The 19476-nt window shown below is 46.2% G+C and overlaps 1 protein-coding gene across 1 annotated transcript; it reads left to right on the forward strand.

The window, feature by feature from the left end:
* The first annotated feature begins 18315 nt into the window (after positions 1-18315).
* Positions 18316-18708, forward strand: LOC130367508 (histone H2A type 1). Its single transcript, XM_056569929.1, has one exon. The coding sequence runs from the start codon at positions 18316-18318 to the stop codon at positions 18706-18708; it is 393 nt and encodes a 130-aa protein (XP_056425904.1).
* The last annotated feature ends 768 nt before the right edge of the window (positions 18709-19476 follow it).

Consider the following 19476-nt stretch of genomic DNA (forward strand, 5'->3'; position numbering starts at 1 on the left):
ATTCTAGAAAAAACAACTAATAGAGGAGACGTTTGCTGTTCACACTAAGCGCTTTATTAGGTCTAAACATCCCTTGAATGCTGAGGGGTTAAATTGTTTATAAAACAATCGCTAAGACTCCGGTCAGAGTTCTCATTGGACGATATTTTACAGCAGAGTAAGATCATATACAATAACTATTTACATAAAATAACGATAAAAGGAAAAATGTAATAAAAAGTCTGATTCAATGTGGAAAAGATCAATAGAAATCCGGGCCGAACGGGAAGCGATTATAGTGTTGCTCGCGAATATTCGCAATTCGAATATTATTCGCGAATATCGCATATTCGCGAATTCGCGAATTTCGCGAATATAGCGCTATATATTCGTAATTACGAATTTTAATTTTTTTTTTTTTTTTTTCTTCACAGTACACATCACAGTGATCACCCCTCTCTGCTTCCAGCTTGTGTGGTGTAAAGAAGGCTCTAATACTACTGTGTGAGACTGGCGTGCGAATATTCGCATATGCGAAAATTAGTGTATGCTAATTTTCACATATGCGAATTTCCCAGTATGCGAATTTCCTATATGTTAATTTTCACATATGATAATTTCCGCATACGCGAAATTTCGCATATGCGAAAATAAAACGAAAATATAACGAATATGCGAATATTCGCGAATATATGACGAATATTCGTCCATATATTCGCGAATATTCGCGAATTCGAATATGGCCTATGCCGCTCAACACTAGAAGCGAAGCGGGACTGAGTTATGAGACCAGCAGTGAGATCAGATCTCATGTATCTCTCGTGGTTAAAGGGTTAACGTTGTGATTATTGATCAGTAGATGTTATTAGAATGTAATCATTTATAGAATAATGAGGTGACCGCAAAAGAAACAGAATTAGCGGGAACCTGATATCTAGTAATGTGATTGCAGTAAACTGACAGTAGATGTCGCTGTTGCACAATGAACAGAAAACAGGACTGAACGCTCCCTTAGCCTAGATTCTATATATTGTTGACTAGTGTTGCTCGCGAATATTCGCAATTCGAATATTTTTCGCGAATATAGCGCTATATATTCGTAATTACGAATATTCGTTTTTTTTTTTTATTTATTTTTTGTCTTCACAGTACACATCACAGTGATCACCCCTCTCTGCTTCCAGCTTGTGTGGTGTAAAGAAGGCTGAATATGCGAAAAGTAGCATATGCCAATTTTCGCATATGCAAATTTTCGCGTGTGCTAATTTTGTATTTGCGAATATTCACATATGCTAATTTTCGCTTACGTGACTATTCGCATATGCGAAAATAAACCGACAATATAACGAATATTCGAATATTCAAAAAGATATGTGACAAATATTCGTCCATATATTCGCGAATATTAGCGAATTTGAATATGGCCTATGCCGCTCAACACAATTGATGACTTTATCTACCTATCTATATATGCAGTGACCCCCCGACCTACTATGGCCCGACATATGATCAAATTGACATATGATGCTTTTTTTATGTTGGGGCCATCGCATTAAGTGCTCTCCGGCAGCGCAAAATGCTTAAGCTGCTGCCGGATTGCAGCTTAATGTTCCTCGTGTGGTGCGGTAAGTATTACTTACCCCTCCACGATGCTCCAGGGCGCCCTATGGGTCCAGCGCTGGTCTTCCGGTGTCTTCTCGGCCCTCTCCAATGACGTCAATACGCTGCTGCGCACGCCATCCAATAGGAATGGCGTACTCAGCGGCGTAATGAAATCGCTACGCAGGCCTAGTAAGGCCTTGCGGAAGACAGCAGAGGACCGGAGAAGACAGAAGAGGACCGGAGAAGACCAGGAGAGCCCACCACATACTGTACCCTCTGAATATAATACTATCACACACTGTGTCCTCTGAACATAAATCTGCCACACATTGTACCCTCTGAATATAAATCTGCCACATACTGTACCCCTGAATATAAATCTGAAACATACTATACCCCTGAATATAATACCGCAACACACTGTACCCACTGAATATAATACTACCACATACTGTACCCTCTGAATATAATACTACCACCCACAGCGCCCTCTGAATATAATACTACCACAAACTGTGCCCTCTGAATATAAATCTGCCACATACTGTACCCTCTGAATATAAATTGGCCACATACTGTACCCCTGAATATAAATCTGCCACATACTGTACCCCTAAATATAAATCTGCACATACTGTACCCCTGAATATAATACCGCCACATACGGTACCCTCTGAATATAATACTACCACCCACTGCGCCCTCTGAATATAACACTTAGAGATGAGCGAACTACAGTAAATTCAACTCATCACAAACTTCTCGGCTCGGCAGTTGATGATTTTTCCTGCATAAATTAGTTCAGCTTTCAGGGGCTCCCGTGGGCTGAAAAAGGTGGATACAGTCCTAGGAGACTCTTTTCTAGGAATGCATGCACCTTTTCCAGCCCACCGGAGCACCGGAAAGCTGAACTAATTTACGCAGGATAAGTTATCAACTGCCGAGCCGAGAAGATCGTGACGAATCAAATTTACTGTAAGTTCGCTCATCTCTAATAATACTACCACAAACTGCGCCCTCTGAATATAATACTACCACCCACTGCACCCTCTGAATATAATACTACCACAAACTGCGCCCTCTGAATATAACGTTGCCATACAGTGCACCCTCTGAATATAATACCACAACCGCAGTAACACCCCTCAACATCCGTTAGCTGATGCTATTACCACGGGAGGGGGGTATTGGTGGTGTTGCTAATGGATGATGGGGGTGCTACTACTGGGGGGGTGTTGCTGGAGGATGATGAGGGTGCTACTGGCCAGCAGTTCCCCCACATTAGGTAGGTAGCAGTTTCCCCACATTAGGTAGCATCTTTTCCCCACATTAGGCAGCATAGATTCCCCACATTTGGTACCAGTTCCCCCACATTAGGTAGGTACCAGTTACCCCACATTAGGTAGCACAGATTCCCCACATTAGGTAGAAATTTCCCCACATTAGGTAGCACAGATTCCCCACATTAGGTAGCACAGATTCCCCACATAAGGTAGCATAGACTCCCCACATTTGGTAGCATAGACTTCACACATTTGGTAGTAGTTTCCCCACATTAGGCCGCAGGATCCCTTGCAGGTTCCCCACAATGGGTCAAAGTCTCCCCACATTAGATCGCTGGTACAACCCCCCCCCCCCCCCCCCACACACACACACACACACACACACACAAATAAAAAAAAAACATACAACACAGAGAGACACACACACAAACTCACACACAGTCAGAGAGACACACACTCACACACAGTCAGAGAGACACACACTCACACAGACACACACACAGAGTCACACAGTCACACACACACAGTCACACAAACACAGAGTCGCACAAACACACAGAGTCACACAGTCACACACACTCAGAGAGTCACACATACACAGAGTCACACAGTCACATACACACGGTCTCACACACACAAACATAGATAGAGACAGACAGAGAGTCAGACACACACACACTCACCCATCCAGCGCAGCGTTCCTTCTCACCGGGCGCCCTGCGAGTGACGTAACTGACGTCCTCCTATGCGGCCATGCGGTGTGACGTAAGGACGGCGCAGACGTGGGAGCGGAGGCCGGGCACAGTGCTGGTGAAGGTGAGGGGGGGGGGTGATGACGGACGGGCGCACAGTGCAGGTGAAAGGGGGGGTTGCTGACGGACGGGCGCACCGCACACACAGCGCAGGTGAAGGCGGGGGGGGGGGGGGGGTGCTGACGGACGGGAGGCTGGTTGGGCAAAGATGGGGGGTGTCGGTGTAGCTGAGGAGGGGGGGCTGGGTGCTGCGGAGGGTCTTGGTGTCACCCCCTTAGGTTGGTGTCACCCGGTACGGGCCACACCCCCTGCACCCGGGTCGCAACGCCACTGTTGCCAGGCAGAAAGTGCCCTAAAACATTGCAGCTTGAACCCTAGTTGGTGGCGGATAAGTCACGCAAGTTATCCAGCATTCAGAGTTCAAATACAGCAGCGTGTGGACCATTTTTAGGCCAAGGCAGGTCATCTGATCAGGCCTTGTTCAGTCAAATGTATCACCTAGTGTCAGTCCCTTCGGGATCCATCCCTCATTCATCTTAAGAAAGGTGAGGTAATCCAGACTTTTTTGACCAAGGTGACAATACCTCCTGCTGCACTGAAGGTCCTTTCTGACAGGACACTTGAAGCGGGACAGGCCAGAAGTTTGAGCGCAAATTGGGATAGCTCAGGCCGCAGGTCAAGCCAGCAAAACCAGTAGTCAAGGGGTTCATCGCTCCTCAGAGTGTCGATATCTGCGGTTAAGGCCAGGTAGTCTGCTACCTGTCGGTCAAGTCGTTCTCTGATGGTGGACCCCGAAGGGCTTTGGCAATGTGTAGGACTTAAAAAGCTCTGCATGTCCTCCATCAACAGCATGTCTGTACAGCCGGCGTGTTCGTGGGAGGAGGATTACTTTCACCTCTTCCCCTGTTAGATGCCTGTTGTGCTGTGACATGACCCTTATACGCTGTGAACAGCATACTTCTTAATTTATTTTGGACCTGCTGAATCCTTTCCGCCTTGCTGTAATCCGGTAACATGTCAGGCACTTTATGTTTATACCGGGGGACTAGTAGCGTGGACACCCAGTACAGGTCGTTCTCCTTCATACTTTTTATACAAGGGTCCTTCAACAGGCACGACAGCATGAAAGACCCTATATGCACAAGGACGGATGCCGAGCTACTCATGTCCCGTTCCTCGTCCTCAGAGATGTCAGGGAAGGTATAATCTTCTTCCCCCCAGCCACGTACAACACCACAGTAACCAGATAGGTGACAAGGAACACCCTGGGATGCCTGCTGTGGTTGGTCTTCCTCCTCCTCTTCAAAGCCACATTCCTCCTCTGACTCCTCTTCCTCACAATCCTCTTCCAGCGTTGCCGCAGGTCCAGCAAGCGATGCTGATAAGTCTGTTTCTGGTGGTGATGGTGTCCACAACTCTTTCTCTTCATGTGCATCTACTGCCTGATACAGCACTCTTTGCAGGGCACGCTCCAGGAAGAAAACAAATGGTATGATGTCGCTGATGGTGCCTTCGGTGCAACTGACCAGGTTTGTCACCTCCTCAAAAGGACGCATGAGCCTACAGGCATTGCGCATGAGCCTCCAGTAACGTGGCAAAACAATTCCCAGATGTCCTAGCACCCCGGTCATAAAAATATTTGTTGATGTCTTTTTCTTGTTGGAGCAGGCGGTTGAACATTAGGAGTGTTGAATTCCAATGTGTCGGGCTGTCGCAAATCAAGCACCTCACTGGCATGTTGTTTTGCCGCTGGATACCTAACAAGTGCACCATGGCCGTGTAGGAACGCCTGAAATGGCCACACATCTTCCTGGACTGCTTCAGGGCATCCTGTAAGACTAGGTACTTGAGCACAAAGCGTTGTACAATCAGATTACACACATGTGCCATGCACGGCACATGTGTCAACTTGCCCAACCTCAATGCCGCCAACAAATTTGTTCCATTGTCACAAACCACCTTGCCGATCTCCAGTTGGTGCGGAGTCAGCCACTGGTCCACCCGTGCTCTGGGTTTACAGGAGCGCTGGTGCGGTGTGACTCTCTGCTTTGAGGCAAGTCAATCCCAAGATGGCGTGACACTGCCGTATCCGGGATGTGGAATAGCACCTGGGGAGCTGGGGGGTTGCCGGTGATGTGGAGCAAGATGCAGCAGTGGAAGAGGACTCGGACGAGGATGTTATGGAAGAGGATGGAGTAGGAGGAGTAGAGGAGGTGGCAGCAGGCCTGCCTGCAAGTCGTGGCGGTGTCACCAACTCCTCTGCAGAGCCATGCATCCCATGCTTGGCAGCTGTCACCAGGTTTACCCAATGAGCAGTGTAGGTGATATACCTGCCCTGACCATGCTTTGCAGACTAGGTATCAATGGTCAGATGGACCCTTACCCCTACACTGTGTGCCAGACATGCCATAATTTCCTTTTGCACAATGGAGTAAAGGTTGGGGATTGCCTTTTGTGCAAAAAAAAATTGTCCGGGTACCTTCCACTGCAGTGTCCCAATGGCTACAAATTTTTTAAAGGCCTCAGACTCCACCAGCTTGTATGGTAAAAGCTGGCGGGCTAGCAGTTCCGATAAGCCAGCTGTCAGATGCCGGGCTAGAGAGTGACTTTGAGACATTGTCTTCTTGCGCTCAAACATCTCCTGTGGGCAGATGAGCAGGAACTGCTCAAGGCGAGAGAAGGAGAGGCGGATGGTTGAGAGGGGGCAAGGAGGGCAGCAGTGGTTGACCTGGCTGAAGATGCTGGACCAGGAGGAGGATGGCGGCTTTGACTTTGTGTGCTGCTTGTACTGACGTGTTGATCCCATAGGCGTTTGTGATGTGACATCATGTGCCTTTGCAAAGCAGTTGTGCCTAGGTGGGTGTTGGACTTCCCACGACTCAGTTACTTCTGGCACAGGTTGCAAATGGCCTCGTTGTTGTGAGAGGCAGACACACAAAAAAAATGCCACACTGCTAAGCTCTGCGATGACGGCATTCTGGTGGTGGCAACAGCATGCGTTGATTGGTGTCCCGTCTGGCTGACCCCGGGTGCCGATGCATGCTGTCTGACTGTGCCACTAGCTCCTTGCGACGACCTCCCCCTGCTTCCAACTCGTCTCCTCCTCCTCTCTGTCTCCCCATCTAAACTTTCCCCCTCTTCTTCTCTTCTAGCTGGCACCCACGTGGCATCCATGGACACATCATCAACATCCCTCTCTTCACATCCCTTGCCGCCAGATCCACGTCCACTTGTGGGACTGTGCGGAAGAACCAGAGAGATCTCCCTCTAAATTTTGTTAAGATGCCTATTCCCAAGGGTGAGTCCCGTGCCCTCACCCATGATAACCTGTTGCTGGTCAGGTATAAGGATAAGAGGGGTGTCCTTATACTCACCACTATTCATGGGAACGGCAGCACCCCTGTCCCTGTGGGAGGTACCGTGGGACCGGTCCTCAAGCCCGATTGTATTCTGGAGTACAATCGGTATATGGGGGGAGTTGATCTCTCAGATCAAGTCCTCAAGCCATATAACGCCATGCGGAAAACACGGCATGCTACAAAAAAGTTGCGGTCTACTTGGTACAGGTTGCCATGTACAACGCTTTTGTACTATCCCAGTACGCTGGCAACACAGGGACATTCCTCCAGTACCAAGAAGAAGTCCTAAGGTTCCTGATCTTCGCTGACCGGGAAAGAGCAGGCCGGACTTCCCAAGGGTCTGGAGTTATAGGCGCCAGAAAAAATGCAGAGACGGAAGGACACCACCTATCAGTGCAACACTTGCCCCGATAATCCGGGCCTCTGCATAGGCTGCTTCAGGGAGTATCACACTTTCATGGAGTACTAATTTTTCCCTTTTCATTTCAATTTTCCATAATTTGAACAATGTACCAAGTCCAGAGTACATTCAAAATTGTTAACCCCATAAATCACTAAATTGCAAAAAAAAATCTGGAAAAAAAACCTGATAAGACCTCTGGGGGTGTTTTTTCAGAAATGGGTCATAGGTCACCGACTCACTATCATCGGGGACTTTTTATGTTGCCTTAATTGCGCAGCGCTCTCTCTCCACCTGAGGGGTGCGCATTTTAGGCAACTGGTTAGGGACGGCCGCACACATCACATTCCCAGAATGATGATTCAGAGCATAGGGTTTGGGGAGGGCATAGTTTTTTTTAGTTTTGGCTATGCTCTGGGTCATCATTCTGGGAACATATGCTGTTTTATTATTTTATGATTTATAGTTTTCTGGCCCACTGTACCCCATATTACGGGCCTCTGTACCCCATTTGTCTACCCCAGTTACGGCCCGTTGTCCCCCATAGTGTTCCCCTATTTTAGGGCTCAGTGCTCCCCCCATTAACGCTCCTTGAGGAGGGGTCCCACATCCTGGCTGCTATAATAAGCTCAAGGCCTCTGACTGACCTCCCACTCCAAGACCTGGTGTGCACCCACGGAGCGAAAATCATCAAAAATTAAGGTATGTCCTTACTCCAAAAAAATGTATTTACAAATTTGGGGGGGGTCTTTTCTGCTATTAACCCTTGTAAAAATGTAACATTTTGGAAAAAAAAAAAAAAAAACATTTTAGTGAAAAAAAATATATATTTTTTTACATATGCAAAAGTCGTGAAACCCCTATGGGGTATTAAGGCTTACTTTACCCCTTGTTACGTTCCTCAAGGGGTCTAGTTTCCAAAATAGTATGCCATGTGTTTTTTTTTTTTTTTGCTGTTCTGGCACCATAGGCGCTTCCCAAATGCGACATGTCCCCCCCATTTCAGCAAAGTTTGCAAATGTGACTCTTTCTCTTCTGAGCATCGTAGCACCCCTGCAGTTCACTTCAGGTCCACTTATGGGGTACCTCCATTCTCATAAGAAATTGGGTTACAAATTTTGGGGGGTCTTTTCTGCTATTAACCCTTGCAAAAATGTGAAATTTGGGGGGAAACACACATTTTAGTGAAAAAAACACAAACATTTTTTACATATGCAAAAGTCGTGAAACCCCTGTGGGGTATTAAGGCTCACTTAATACCTTGTTACGTTCCTCAAGGGGTCTAGTTTCCAAAATGGTATGCCATGTGGGTTTTTCTTGCTGTCCTGGCACCATAGGGGCTTCCTAAATGCGATATGCCCCCCGAGCACAATTTGCTCTCAAAAAGCCAAAAATTACTCCTTCTCTTCTGAGCATTACAGTTCGCCCATAGTGCACTTCAGGTCCACTTATGGGGTACCTCCATACTCGGATAGAAAACCTTTACATTGCACAGATCTGGGATTGCACAGATCCCTCAACATACAATGGTTTCAACAAACGATTGTTCATTTGGAACGGATTAATATTGTATGTTGAGGGATACCTGTATAATAAACTAAAACTTACATAAATTGGGTATCTTTGTAACTGTATGGACCTGCAGAATAAGGACAAGGTGTATTTTTTACCGAAAAGTGCACTGCGTAGAAGCAGAAGCCAAAAATGGCATTGTTTTTTAAATTTTTTTTTTAACACATGACCTGCATATTGACCTATGGGCTTCTTGCTCAGCCCCCATTTATAAGAGGGTCAGCCATTACAATCACTCTCTACCAGCACAAGATCTCTGAGCTCTTCTACCATCACTCTAGCTGTGGAAAAGTGGAGACCAGATGTCTCAGTGCTAGTGTCCAGCTACCTGGAAGGCCTCAAATCTACAGTCACTTCAAGTAAGTCAAGTCTGTGCATGCTGCCACTACCTACAGTCTAGTCAAGCCTAAAGTCAAGAATCTACAGTCTGTTACAAGTATAATTAGTCCCAGCAAGCTGCTGGGTCCTTCCGTGTTTCTGGCCAACTCTCTGGGATTCTGGCCGAGCTGTAGAGACTATAACAACTGTCTGACCTCAGTAAAGCCTCCGTTAAACCATAACCCGGTCGTGCACTAGCCATTGGGATAGTGGAGATATCATTTGGGTGGTTCCTGATACACCCCCAACCCCTCCCCCCCCCCCCCCCCCCCCCCCCGCAAAAGAGGGGAAAAAAAACACTCTGGCGTAACAAACATTAGGGGTTAATAACACCTTGCCCCTGAGGTTAATACCATCCACCTACACCGCTACACCCCGTGGTCCCGCCATTCATTGTGGTTCACCACACTACCACTAGAGTGGTTACTATGCTTCCTGGCTGACCAAAACATCAGCCAGGAACCATAGGAACTGAGAAGTGGTATGTGGTCATCATCTGCAGAACCACTTCTTTATTGGGGGCATCTTGCTAATTACTTTAATGTCCATCTGTTGTCTGTTCCATTTGCACAACAGCATGTTAAATTCATTGTCAATCAGTCAGTGGCATACCAAGGGGGGGGGGGGGGGGGGTGGCCCGCCCCGGGTGCCACTCACAGGTGGATGCCAGGGGCGGACTGACTGGCCGGTCCGATTGGATGTCGTCCAAGGACCCGACCGGGTTAAGGGCCCACCACCGCTGCCGCTACTGAGGATCCGGGACACTCCCCAGATCCCCAGAAGACATCGCTGCCTTCTCCGGTATGTGTGATACACAGCTGCAGCTTACACAGAGGAGACATGACCTCCGTCCCCACGCAGCACGCAGTACAGGCACTGATGACGTCACTCATCGGCACCTGTACTGTGTAGGGGAGAAGACGCGGGCCCCTTCTGCTGAGGAGAACCATGCGTGGGACATCAGGTGAGCATACATATATATTTTGTTTAACTCTGCATATACCTATACGGAAGAGGGGGAGGGGGGTAACTCTGCATATACCTGTGTGAAAGAGGGGGGGGGGGTGTAACTCTGCATATACTTATGGGAAAGAGGGGGGGGTGTTTCTCTGCCTATACCTATGGGAAAGAGAGGGGGGTGTAACTCTGCCTATACCTATGGGAAAGAGGTGGGTAACTCTTCCTTTACCTATGGGGAAAGTGGGGAGGAGGAGTAACTCTTCCTATACCTATAATGAAAGGGGGGTAACTCTGCTTATAACTATGGGGAAAGGGGAGGAAGTGGGGTAACTCTGCCTATACCTTTGGGGAAAAGGGGGTGGTAACTCTGCCTATACCTATGGGGAAAAGGGGGGTAACTCTGCCTATACCAATGGGGAAAGTGGGGAGGAGGGGGTAACTCTTCCTATTCCTATGGGGAAAGGGGGGTAACCCTGCCTATAACTATGGGGAAAGGGGAGGAAGGAGGGGTAACTCTGCCTATACCTATGGGGAAAAGGGGAGGGTAACTCTGCTTATACCTATGGGGAAGAGGGGGGTAATTCTGCCTATACCAATGGGGAAGAGGGGTGATAACTCTGCCTATACCTATGGGGAAAGGGGGTGGGGGGACTCTGCTGCATATACCTAAGAAGAAATGTGGGTGAACTCTGTTTCAATAATTATTGGGGAGAGGTTTTAACTCTGCTGCCTATACTGATGGGGAAGGGGGGGGGTTAAGTCTGCTGTGTATACCTACAGGGAAAGGGGGGGGGGGTAACTCTGCTATCTATACCTACAGGGAAAGGGGGGTAAACTCTGCTGCCTATACCTACAGGGAAAGGGGGAAGGGGGGGGAGTACCTAACTTTATACCTGGATGCCTGACTACTTACCTACATACCAGGCTATCTAACTACCTACATAACCAGCTACCTAACTATGTACATTCCTGGCCTACATGGCTGCCTAACTACCATGCTAGCCCCCTACCTACCTGGCTTGTCACCTAACTATAAATCTGGCTTCCTGATCTACCTACCTAGTTTCCTATTTACCCAGCTACCTACCTGTCCTTTTACTTTGAAGGACACCAAGGAGGGCATTATTACAGTTTGTGGGCCTATAGATGGAAAGATTGTGTAGAGGAGGGCACTGAAACAATGCCCTCCTCTACACAGAGTCTGAGTCTGACATGTTTGTCCTGCAGATGTTAAGAAATTCCCATGGCGGTCTTATCCAGACCGAGAAGATGTTGCAGAACTACAACCCCCAGCATGCCTAGAAAGTCTCAGCATACTGGGGGTTGTAGTTTTGCAACATCTGGAAGGGCACAGTTTGGAGATCACTAAACAGTGGTGTCCAAACTGTAGCACTCCAGATGTCAATTCAAAGCATGCCAAGACTGTCCAGGCATGCTGGGAGTTGTACTTTGGCAACATCTGGCCCTTCAGTTGTTGCCGAACTACAGCTCCCAGCATGCCTGGGCAGTCTTGGCATGCTTTGAAGTTTTGCAACATCTGGAGGACTACAGTTTGGAGACCACTACACAGTTGTCTCTAAACTGTTCTCCTTCAGTTGTGGCATAACTATAACTCCCAACATGTCCTTCAGCTGTCTGGGCATGCTGGGAGTTGTGGTATTGCAACAACTGGAGACACACTAGTTGGGAAACATTGTATTTTTCCTAACTCAGTATTTCCCAACCTGTGTGCCTCCTTCTGTTGCAAAACTATAACTCCCAGCATGCACTGACAGACCATGCATGCTGGAAGTTGTAGTTTTGCCACAGCTGGAGGCACACGGGTTGGGAAACACTGAGTTAGGAAACATACAGTGGTGTGGAAACACTGCGGTATTCTGTTACTCAACTCAGTGTTTCCCAGTCCCAACCAGTGTGCCTCCAGCTGTTGCATATCTACAACTCCCAGCATGCACGGTCTGTCAGTGCATGCTGGGAGTTGTAGTCCCCCACCAACCCCCTCCCCAACATTAATGTACAGGGTACATTCACACGGGCGGGGGTGTACAGCATGTTTCCCGCTAAAAGTTTGAGAGAAACACACTGTAAACCTCCGCTCGTGTGAATGTACCCTAAAAACACTACACTTCACTAACCCAAAATAAAGAGTAAAACATTACATATACACTACACCCTTACACTGTGCCCCCCCCCCCCCAAAATATATATAAAAAAAACGTCTTGTACGTCAGATTTTAGAAAACGGAGCCTACAGCTGTTGCAAAATAAAAACTCCCAGCATTGCCCGACAGCCATTGACTGTCCAGGAATGTTGGGAGCTTTGCAACAGCTGGAGACAACCTGTTTGGGGAAAACTGACATACAGTATTTTTAGTAGAGGAAACAAGTGTAATGCTTGCATCCAGGTCCACCTCTATGAAAATCCCTAATTTAGGCCTCAAATGCACATGGCGCTCTCTCACTTCGGAGCCCTGACGAATTTCAAGGCAACAGTTTAGGGCCACATATGGGGTATTTCTGTACTCAGGAGAAATTGCGCTACAAATTTTTGGTGGCTTTTTCTCATTTTACCCCTTATGAAAATGTAAAGTTGGGGTCTACACCAGCATGTTAATGTAATTTTTTTTTGTATAACTCTTTATTTAAAGAATATTGTATTTTAATACAGAAGAAAAATACGACATATGTACAGTGAGCATGAGCACTTTACAATATATAAAGTGAAATTTGCAACCTTATATATAAAGGAGAAACACTGTAGAGATGAAGTAGGAGGAGAGAAAGGGAAAGAAAGTAAAATGAAAAGAGAAATAATGATGAAATAAAAAATTAAAATAAAAAATAAAAGAAAGACTATAAAATAAAGATAGAATCTCGCATGGCCATGGCGCATCAGTGGTTATTCAGAGAATCATCATAATCCTCCCAAAGCCTTCATATCTTCTGAAAGAAGTGTAATTATTATTATTTTTTTTTCTACACCAACATGCTGGTGTTGCCATATACTTTTCATTTATATAAGAGGTAAAGGGAAAAAAAGACCCCCAAAATTTGTAACACACTTTCTTCCAAGTACGGAAATACCCCATATGTGGGCATAAAATGCTCTGCGGGCGCACAACAAGGCTCAGGAGTGAGGGCGCACTATGTGCATTTGAGGCCTAAACTGGTGATTTGCACAGGGGTGGCTGCTGATTACAGTGATTCTGAAATAAACGCAAACAAATAAACACCCACATGTGACCCCATTTCGGAAACTTCCCCACTCATGGAACGTAACAAGGGGTTTGGTGAGCATTTACACCCCACAGGTGTCTGACAGATTTTTGGAACAGTGGTCCGTGAAAATGAAGAATGTAATTTTTCATTTGGACAGCCCACTGTTACAAAGATCTGTCAAACGCCAGTGGGGTGTAAATGCTCACTGTACCCCTTTTTTATGTTCCTTGAGGGGTTAAGTTTCCCAAATGGTGTGTCATGTGGGGTGTTTTTCGCTGTTCAGGCACCATGGGGTCTTCCTAAATAGGACATGCCCCCCAAAAACCATTTCAGCAAAATTTGCTTTCCATAAGCCCAATGCTGCTCCTTCCCTTCTGAGCCCTCTAGTGCACCCGCAGATCACTTTACATCCACATATAATATATTTCCTTACTCGAGAGTAGTGGAGTTTCAAATTTTGGAGGACATTTTCACCTATTACCCCTTGTGAAAATAAAAAAATTGGGGTAACATCAGCATTTTAGGAAAAAAAAAATATTTTTTCATTTTCACGTCCAACTTTATTGAAAATTCGGCAAACACCTGTGGGGTGTTAAGGCTCACTGTACCCCTTGTTACGTTCCTTGAGGGTTGTAGTTTCCAAAATAGTATGCCATGTGGGGTGTTTTTTTTTTTTTTTTTTTGCTGTTCTGTCAACATGGGGGCTTCCTAAATGCAACATGCCCCCCAAAAACTATTACAGCAAAATTGCGCTACAAATTTTTGGTGGCTTTTTCTTCTTTTACCCCTTATGAAAATGTAAAGTTAGGGTCTACACCAGCATGTTAGTGTAATTGTTTTTTTTTTTTTTTTTTACACCAACATGCTGGTGTTGCCCCATACATTTCATTTTCATAAGAGGTAAATGGAAAAAAGACCCCCAAAATTTGTAACACACTTTCTCCCAAGTACGGAACTACCCCATATGTGGGCGTAAAATGCTCTGCGGGCGCACAACAAGGCTCAGGAGTGAGAGCGCCCTATGTGCATTTGAAGCCTAAACTGGTGATTTGCACAGGGGTGGCTGCTGGTTACAGCGGTTCTGAAATAAACGCAAACAAAAACAACCACATGTGACCCTATTTCGGAAACTTCCCCACTCATGGAACTTAACAAGGGGTTTTAGTGAGCATTTACACCCCACAGGTGTCTGACAGATTTTTGGAACAGTGGTCCGTGAAATTGAAGAATGTAATTTTTCATTTGGACAGCCCACTGTTACAAAGATCTGTCAAACGCCAGTGTGGTGTAAATGCTCACTGTACCCCTTTTTTATGTTCCTTGAGGGGTGTAGTTTCCAAAATAGTATGCCATGTGGGGTGTTTTTTGCTGCTCTGGCACCATGGGGTTTTCCTAAATGTGACATGCCCCCTAAAAACCATTTCAGCAAAATTTGCTCTTTAATATCCCATTGTCGTTCCTTCTCTTCTGAGCCCTCTAGTTCACCCACAGAGCACTTTACATCCACATATGAGGTATTTTCTTGCTCGAGAAAAATTGGGTTACAAATTTTGGGGGAATTTTTCTCCTTTTACCCCCTTGTAAAAAAAATAAATAAATAAATAAATATGGGTCTACAAGAACATGTTAGTGTAAAAAATGCAGACTTTGATTTTTCTCCTCCACTTTGCTGCTATTCTTGTGAAACACCTTGTTAAAGTAGAATATGTCACGTAAAACCAATCTCGGAATCAGAATGAAAGGTAAAAGCATCTCAGAGTTATTAATGCTTAAAGTGACAGTGGTTTGAATTGCAAAAAATGCTCTGGTCCTTAGAGTCAAAATGGGCTCGGTCCCCAAGGGGTTGAGGGGGTGTAATTGGGGGGAAGGAGGGGGTGTAATTAGAGGGGGGGTGCCAAACAAATGGTCCGCCCCGGGTTCCAAATGCTCTAGGTATGCCCCTGCAATCAGTGTTGCTTCCTGAGTGGACAGTGGGATTTCACAGAAGTGTCATTGATTTGGAGTTACATTGTGTTATTTGAGTGTTCCCTTTATGTTTCTGAGCTGTGTAGTTCTTTGCTTTTGGGATGAAATGAACATAAGAGAACTGATGAAGCAGATTGCCTCACACTATTGTGCCTAACACATGAGATTCCACTTATATCCCTCCAAGTAAACAGGTACCAGCCCATTAATCTAACAGATTTGAAAAACTGGAAGCGCCTGGAAATGTTTTAGATCTAAAAGTTATAACACAAATATCATCCGGTCTGGATGAAGCCTCAGAAGCATTTACTGCATTCACAATGAGGACTGAATCCATCAGCCTCATCTCCTGTCCTCTGGGGACCTCTAGTGGTGGTTTGTAGTATAGTTTCCATCTGTCTTCACGTAAACTCACTGCCAATCTTCATATCCTATTAACCCCTGCAGTGACCTTTCAGGTGTTTTGTCTTTGATCAGTTCACTTTGTTGTTACATCAGTAATTATTCTATTTAGAAACATTATAATTGAGGCTTTGAAGCGCTAATATTAATCATCTGAACAGAATAGAAAAAATATATAGTTTCCCACCAAGGATTAAACCGAGATCTCTCTAGTGTTGCTCGCGAATATTTGCAATACGAATTTTATTCGCGAATATCGCATATTCGCGAATATAGCGCTATATATTCATAATTACGAATATTCGTTTTTTTTTGTTTTTGTTTTTTTTCACAGTACACATCACAGTGATCATCCCTCTCTGCTTCCAGCTTGTGTGGTGTAAAGAAGGCTCTAATACTACTGTGTGAGACTGGTATGCGAATTTTCGCACATGCAAATTTGCGCATATACGAATTTTGTATGTGCTAATTTTCGCATATGTTATTTTTGCATATGCGAAAATAAACCGAGAATATTACGACTATACGAATATTCGCGAATATATGACGAATATTCGTCCATATATTCGCGAATTCCAATATGGCCTATGCCGCTCAACACTAGATCTCTCCTGTATCGACGGGATCCCGGTCGGCGGCTGTAACCATCAGTCTGTGCACACGGTTGGTTCCCTGTGTTATTTCATACATTTTATCCTACAGCCCAGTACACACTACTGATCTCCGCACAGCAGCTTTATCCCCTGTACATCTGATCAGAGGAGCCGCATCATCTATTTACTGGATGTTTTATTGATTTGCATTTCTGCCTTTTACCATCCAGTGATCCAGTTGTATTTTACCCCTTTTATTTGTTTTCTATTTTTATTACATTGTACATTTATTGTTTATGTGGATATATAAGAAAGTTACTGTCAGTTCTAGTCCCAGGAAGATCTCATCCCCCATAGACCCCTGATCACACCCAGCAGATTATTACCGCAATAACAATCAGGGGCCGGAGGTCTAGGAGAGAATTTCCCGAACGATCTCTGCAAATCTATAAACGATCAGGTATAATCTCCGTCCATCTTCCTCTCTTCTCACTTTATTGTTTCACATTTTATATGGATGAAGAGTAAAATATCGGGAGAAGCGATCAGCAAGATCGGGAAATCACTGTCCACGAGGAGCCGATAGATACATGGGGGGGGATGAGATCTTCCTGGGACTAGAGATGGCGCAGACCCTCCCTGTAATGTGTCTGATCGATTGTTTCCTGCCCAGTCTGTTCGCGATCAGATCTGTTGGTGGGAATATGTATACAGGACTGAACTGATAAGAGATCTGATCGTTTCCGGGAGACACAAGGACCTGAATCTCACGATTTGTATAGATGTCCCGGCATCTAAACGGAACCGCAGAAAAGCTACGGGAATCCCGGCGATACCGATCACCACTGTGATACTTATATGTCCGGTCATTGCAGGAGACACAATTACTTATTCTGCCGTTACCATATGACGTATATATACGGTACTGATGTAACCTGCAGTCAGATTATATATCACAGACCGCGATCCCGGAGCAGCACAATATATACAGTATAAAGTGGCTGCACCGGTATAAACTCGGTCACAAATAGAATAAAGATAATTGTAGCAGATAGAAGCCCCAGCTCTATTATAGACAATGTGGCGGCTCTTAGAAGAGCCTTTGGGGTGACAGCAGGAGGCGGAGCAGGTTACTTGGCGCTGGTGTACTTGGTGACGGCCTTGGTGCCCTCGGACACGGCGTGCTTGGCCAGCTCTCCAGGCAGCAGCAGGCGCACGGCGGTCTGGATCTCGCGGGAGGTGATGGTGGAGCGCTTGTTGTAGTGAGCCAGGCGGGAGGCTTCCCCTGCGATGCGCTCGAAGATATCGTTGACAAAGGAGTTCATGATGCCCATGGCCTTGGAGGATATGCCGGTGTCAGGGTGGACCTGCTTGAGCACCTTGTACACGTAGATGGCATAGCTTTCCTTCCTGGTCTTCCTCCGCTTCTTACCATCCTTCTTCTGAGTCTTGGTCACGGCTTTCTTTGAGCCTTTCTTGGGCGCTGGTGCAGACTTGGCGGGATCAGGCATTATGATCAAACACAATAATCCTTCACTAGAACAGAGAGAATAATGATGCCTCCTCCTCCCACCGCAGCCGTATTTATAGGCAGCCCATGCAAATGAGAAATGCTGTCTGCTCGCTGTTCTACTGGAGGAGCAAATCATGTGACCTGTGGGAGCGTCATAAGCCCCACCCAGTGCAGTTTATTGGTGTCTCTTTAATTCTCGTCACCATTGGCCGGATTCAAATCTACCCAATCACAGGAGCCGGAGGGCGGAGCAGAAACCTATAAAAAGCAGCAGAAAGGAAATTACGGTTACATCACAGAAAGGCTTCTTTTGAGCGTTTTAGGTTTTACTTATCATTATGTCTGGACGCGGCAAACAAGGAGGGAAGGTTCGGGCTAAGGCAAAGACCCGCTCATCCCGGGCAGGACTCCAGTTCCCCGTCGGTCGTGTTCACAGGCTTCTCCGCAAAGGGAACTACGCCGAGAGGGTGGGCGCCGGTGCTCCGGTCTACCTGGCCGCTGTGCTGGAGTATTTAACTGCTGAGATCCTGGAATTGGCCGGTAATGCCGCCCGGGACAACAAGAAGACCCGCATCATCCCCCGTCACCTGCAGCTGGCCGTGCGCAATGACGAGGAGCTGAACAAGCTGCTGGGTGGGGTGACCATCGCCCAGGGAGGCGTCCTGCCCAATATCCAGGCCGTGCTGCTGCCCAAGAAGACCGAGAGCAGCAAAGCGGCCAAGAGCAAGTGATCACCGCTTATCCCAGATCATCCCGAACACCAAAGGCTCTTCTAAGAGCCACCACATTGTCTCCTACAGAGCTGGCGCCGCTGATCTCGGGTGTGATAGGGATCTGGGCTGTTATAGGGACTAAACAGAACATCCGGCACATTTTATCTAATATAGGACACCGTGCGGGTTGTGCAGAATGTAGTTGGTATGTGAGGGGGTAATTCTCTTTTGTAACTACTACGCTTTCTTAAGATTGTTCTCACGATGTAGTTTACGGATCCTCCACAATAGACAGGACCGCAGTGTAGAGATGGCGCCCCCTATACTGTAGCCTCCTGTGTGTAATGGAAGCTCCTGAACACATCGGATCTCCAGCCGCAATACACAGCGAGGCTTCCATCCAGCCGATCAGGGGTCATCGCTTCTCCATCGCTGGTTACATAAAGATCCCGGCACTCGCTGTATACAGTGCCCGGGAATAATCGCCCCAGAGATCAGCCAATAAGCGCTCAGTATCCGGCTATAAAACTTATTTTCCCGCTCATTCTACAACTATCGCTGTAGAATGAGAATAATGAATAAATAAAAATATAAATGACACAAATATAATTAAGAATAAAACGAGGGAAGTTGTAGTAAACTAAATATTCTCAGCTGGGTCGCTCGGAGTACAATAACATTGATCATGAAACATAATAGTCATCTCAGAGCCCTTTAGCTACTAGAATTATTGGTTAAAATAGATAGTAATCACATAAACATTAAATACTTAACCCATTATTGCAC

Source organism: Hyla sarda, chromosome 4 (assembly GCF_029499605.1).
Source record: "Hyla sarda isolate aHylSar1 chromosome 4, aHylSar1.hap1, whole genome shotgun sequence".
NCBI lineage: Eukaryota > Metazoa > Chordata > Amphibia > Anura > Hylidae > Hyla > Hyla sarda.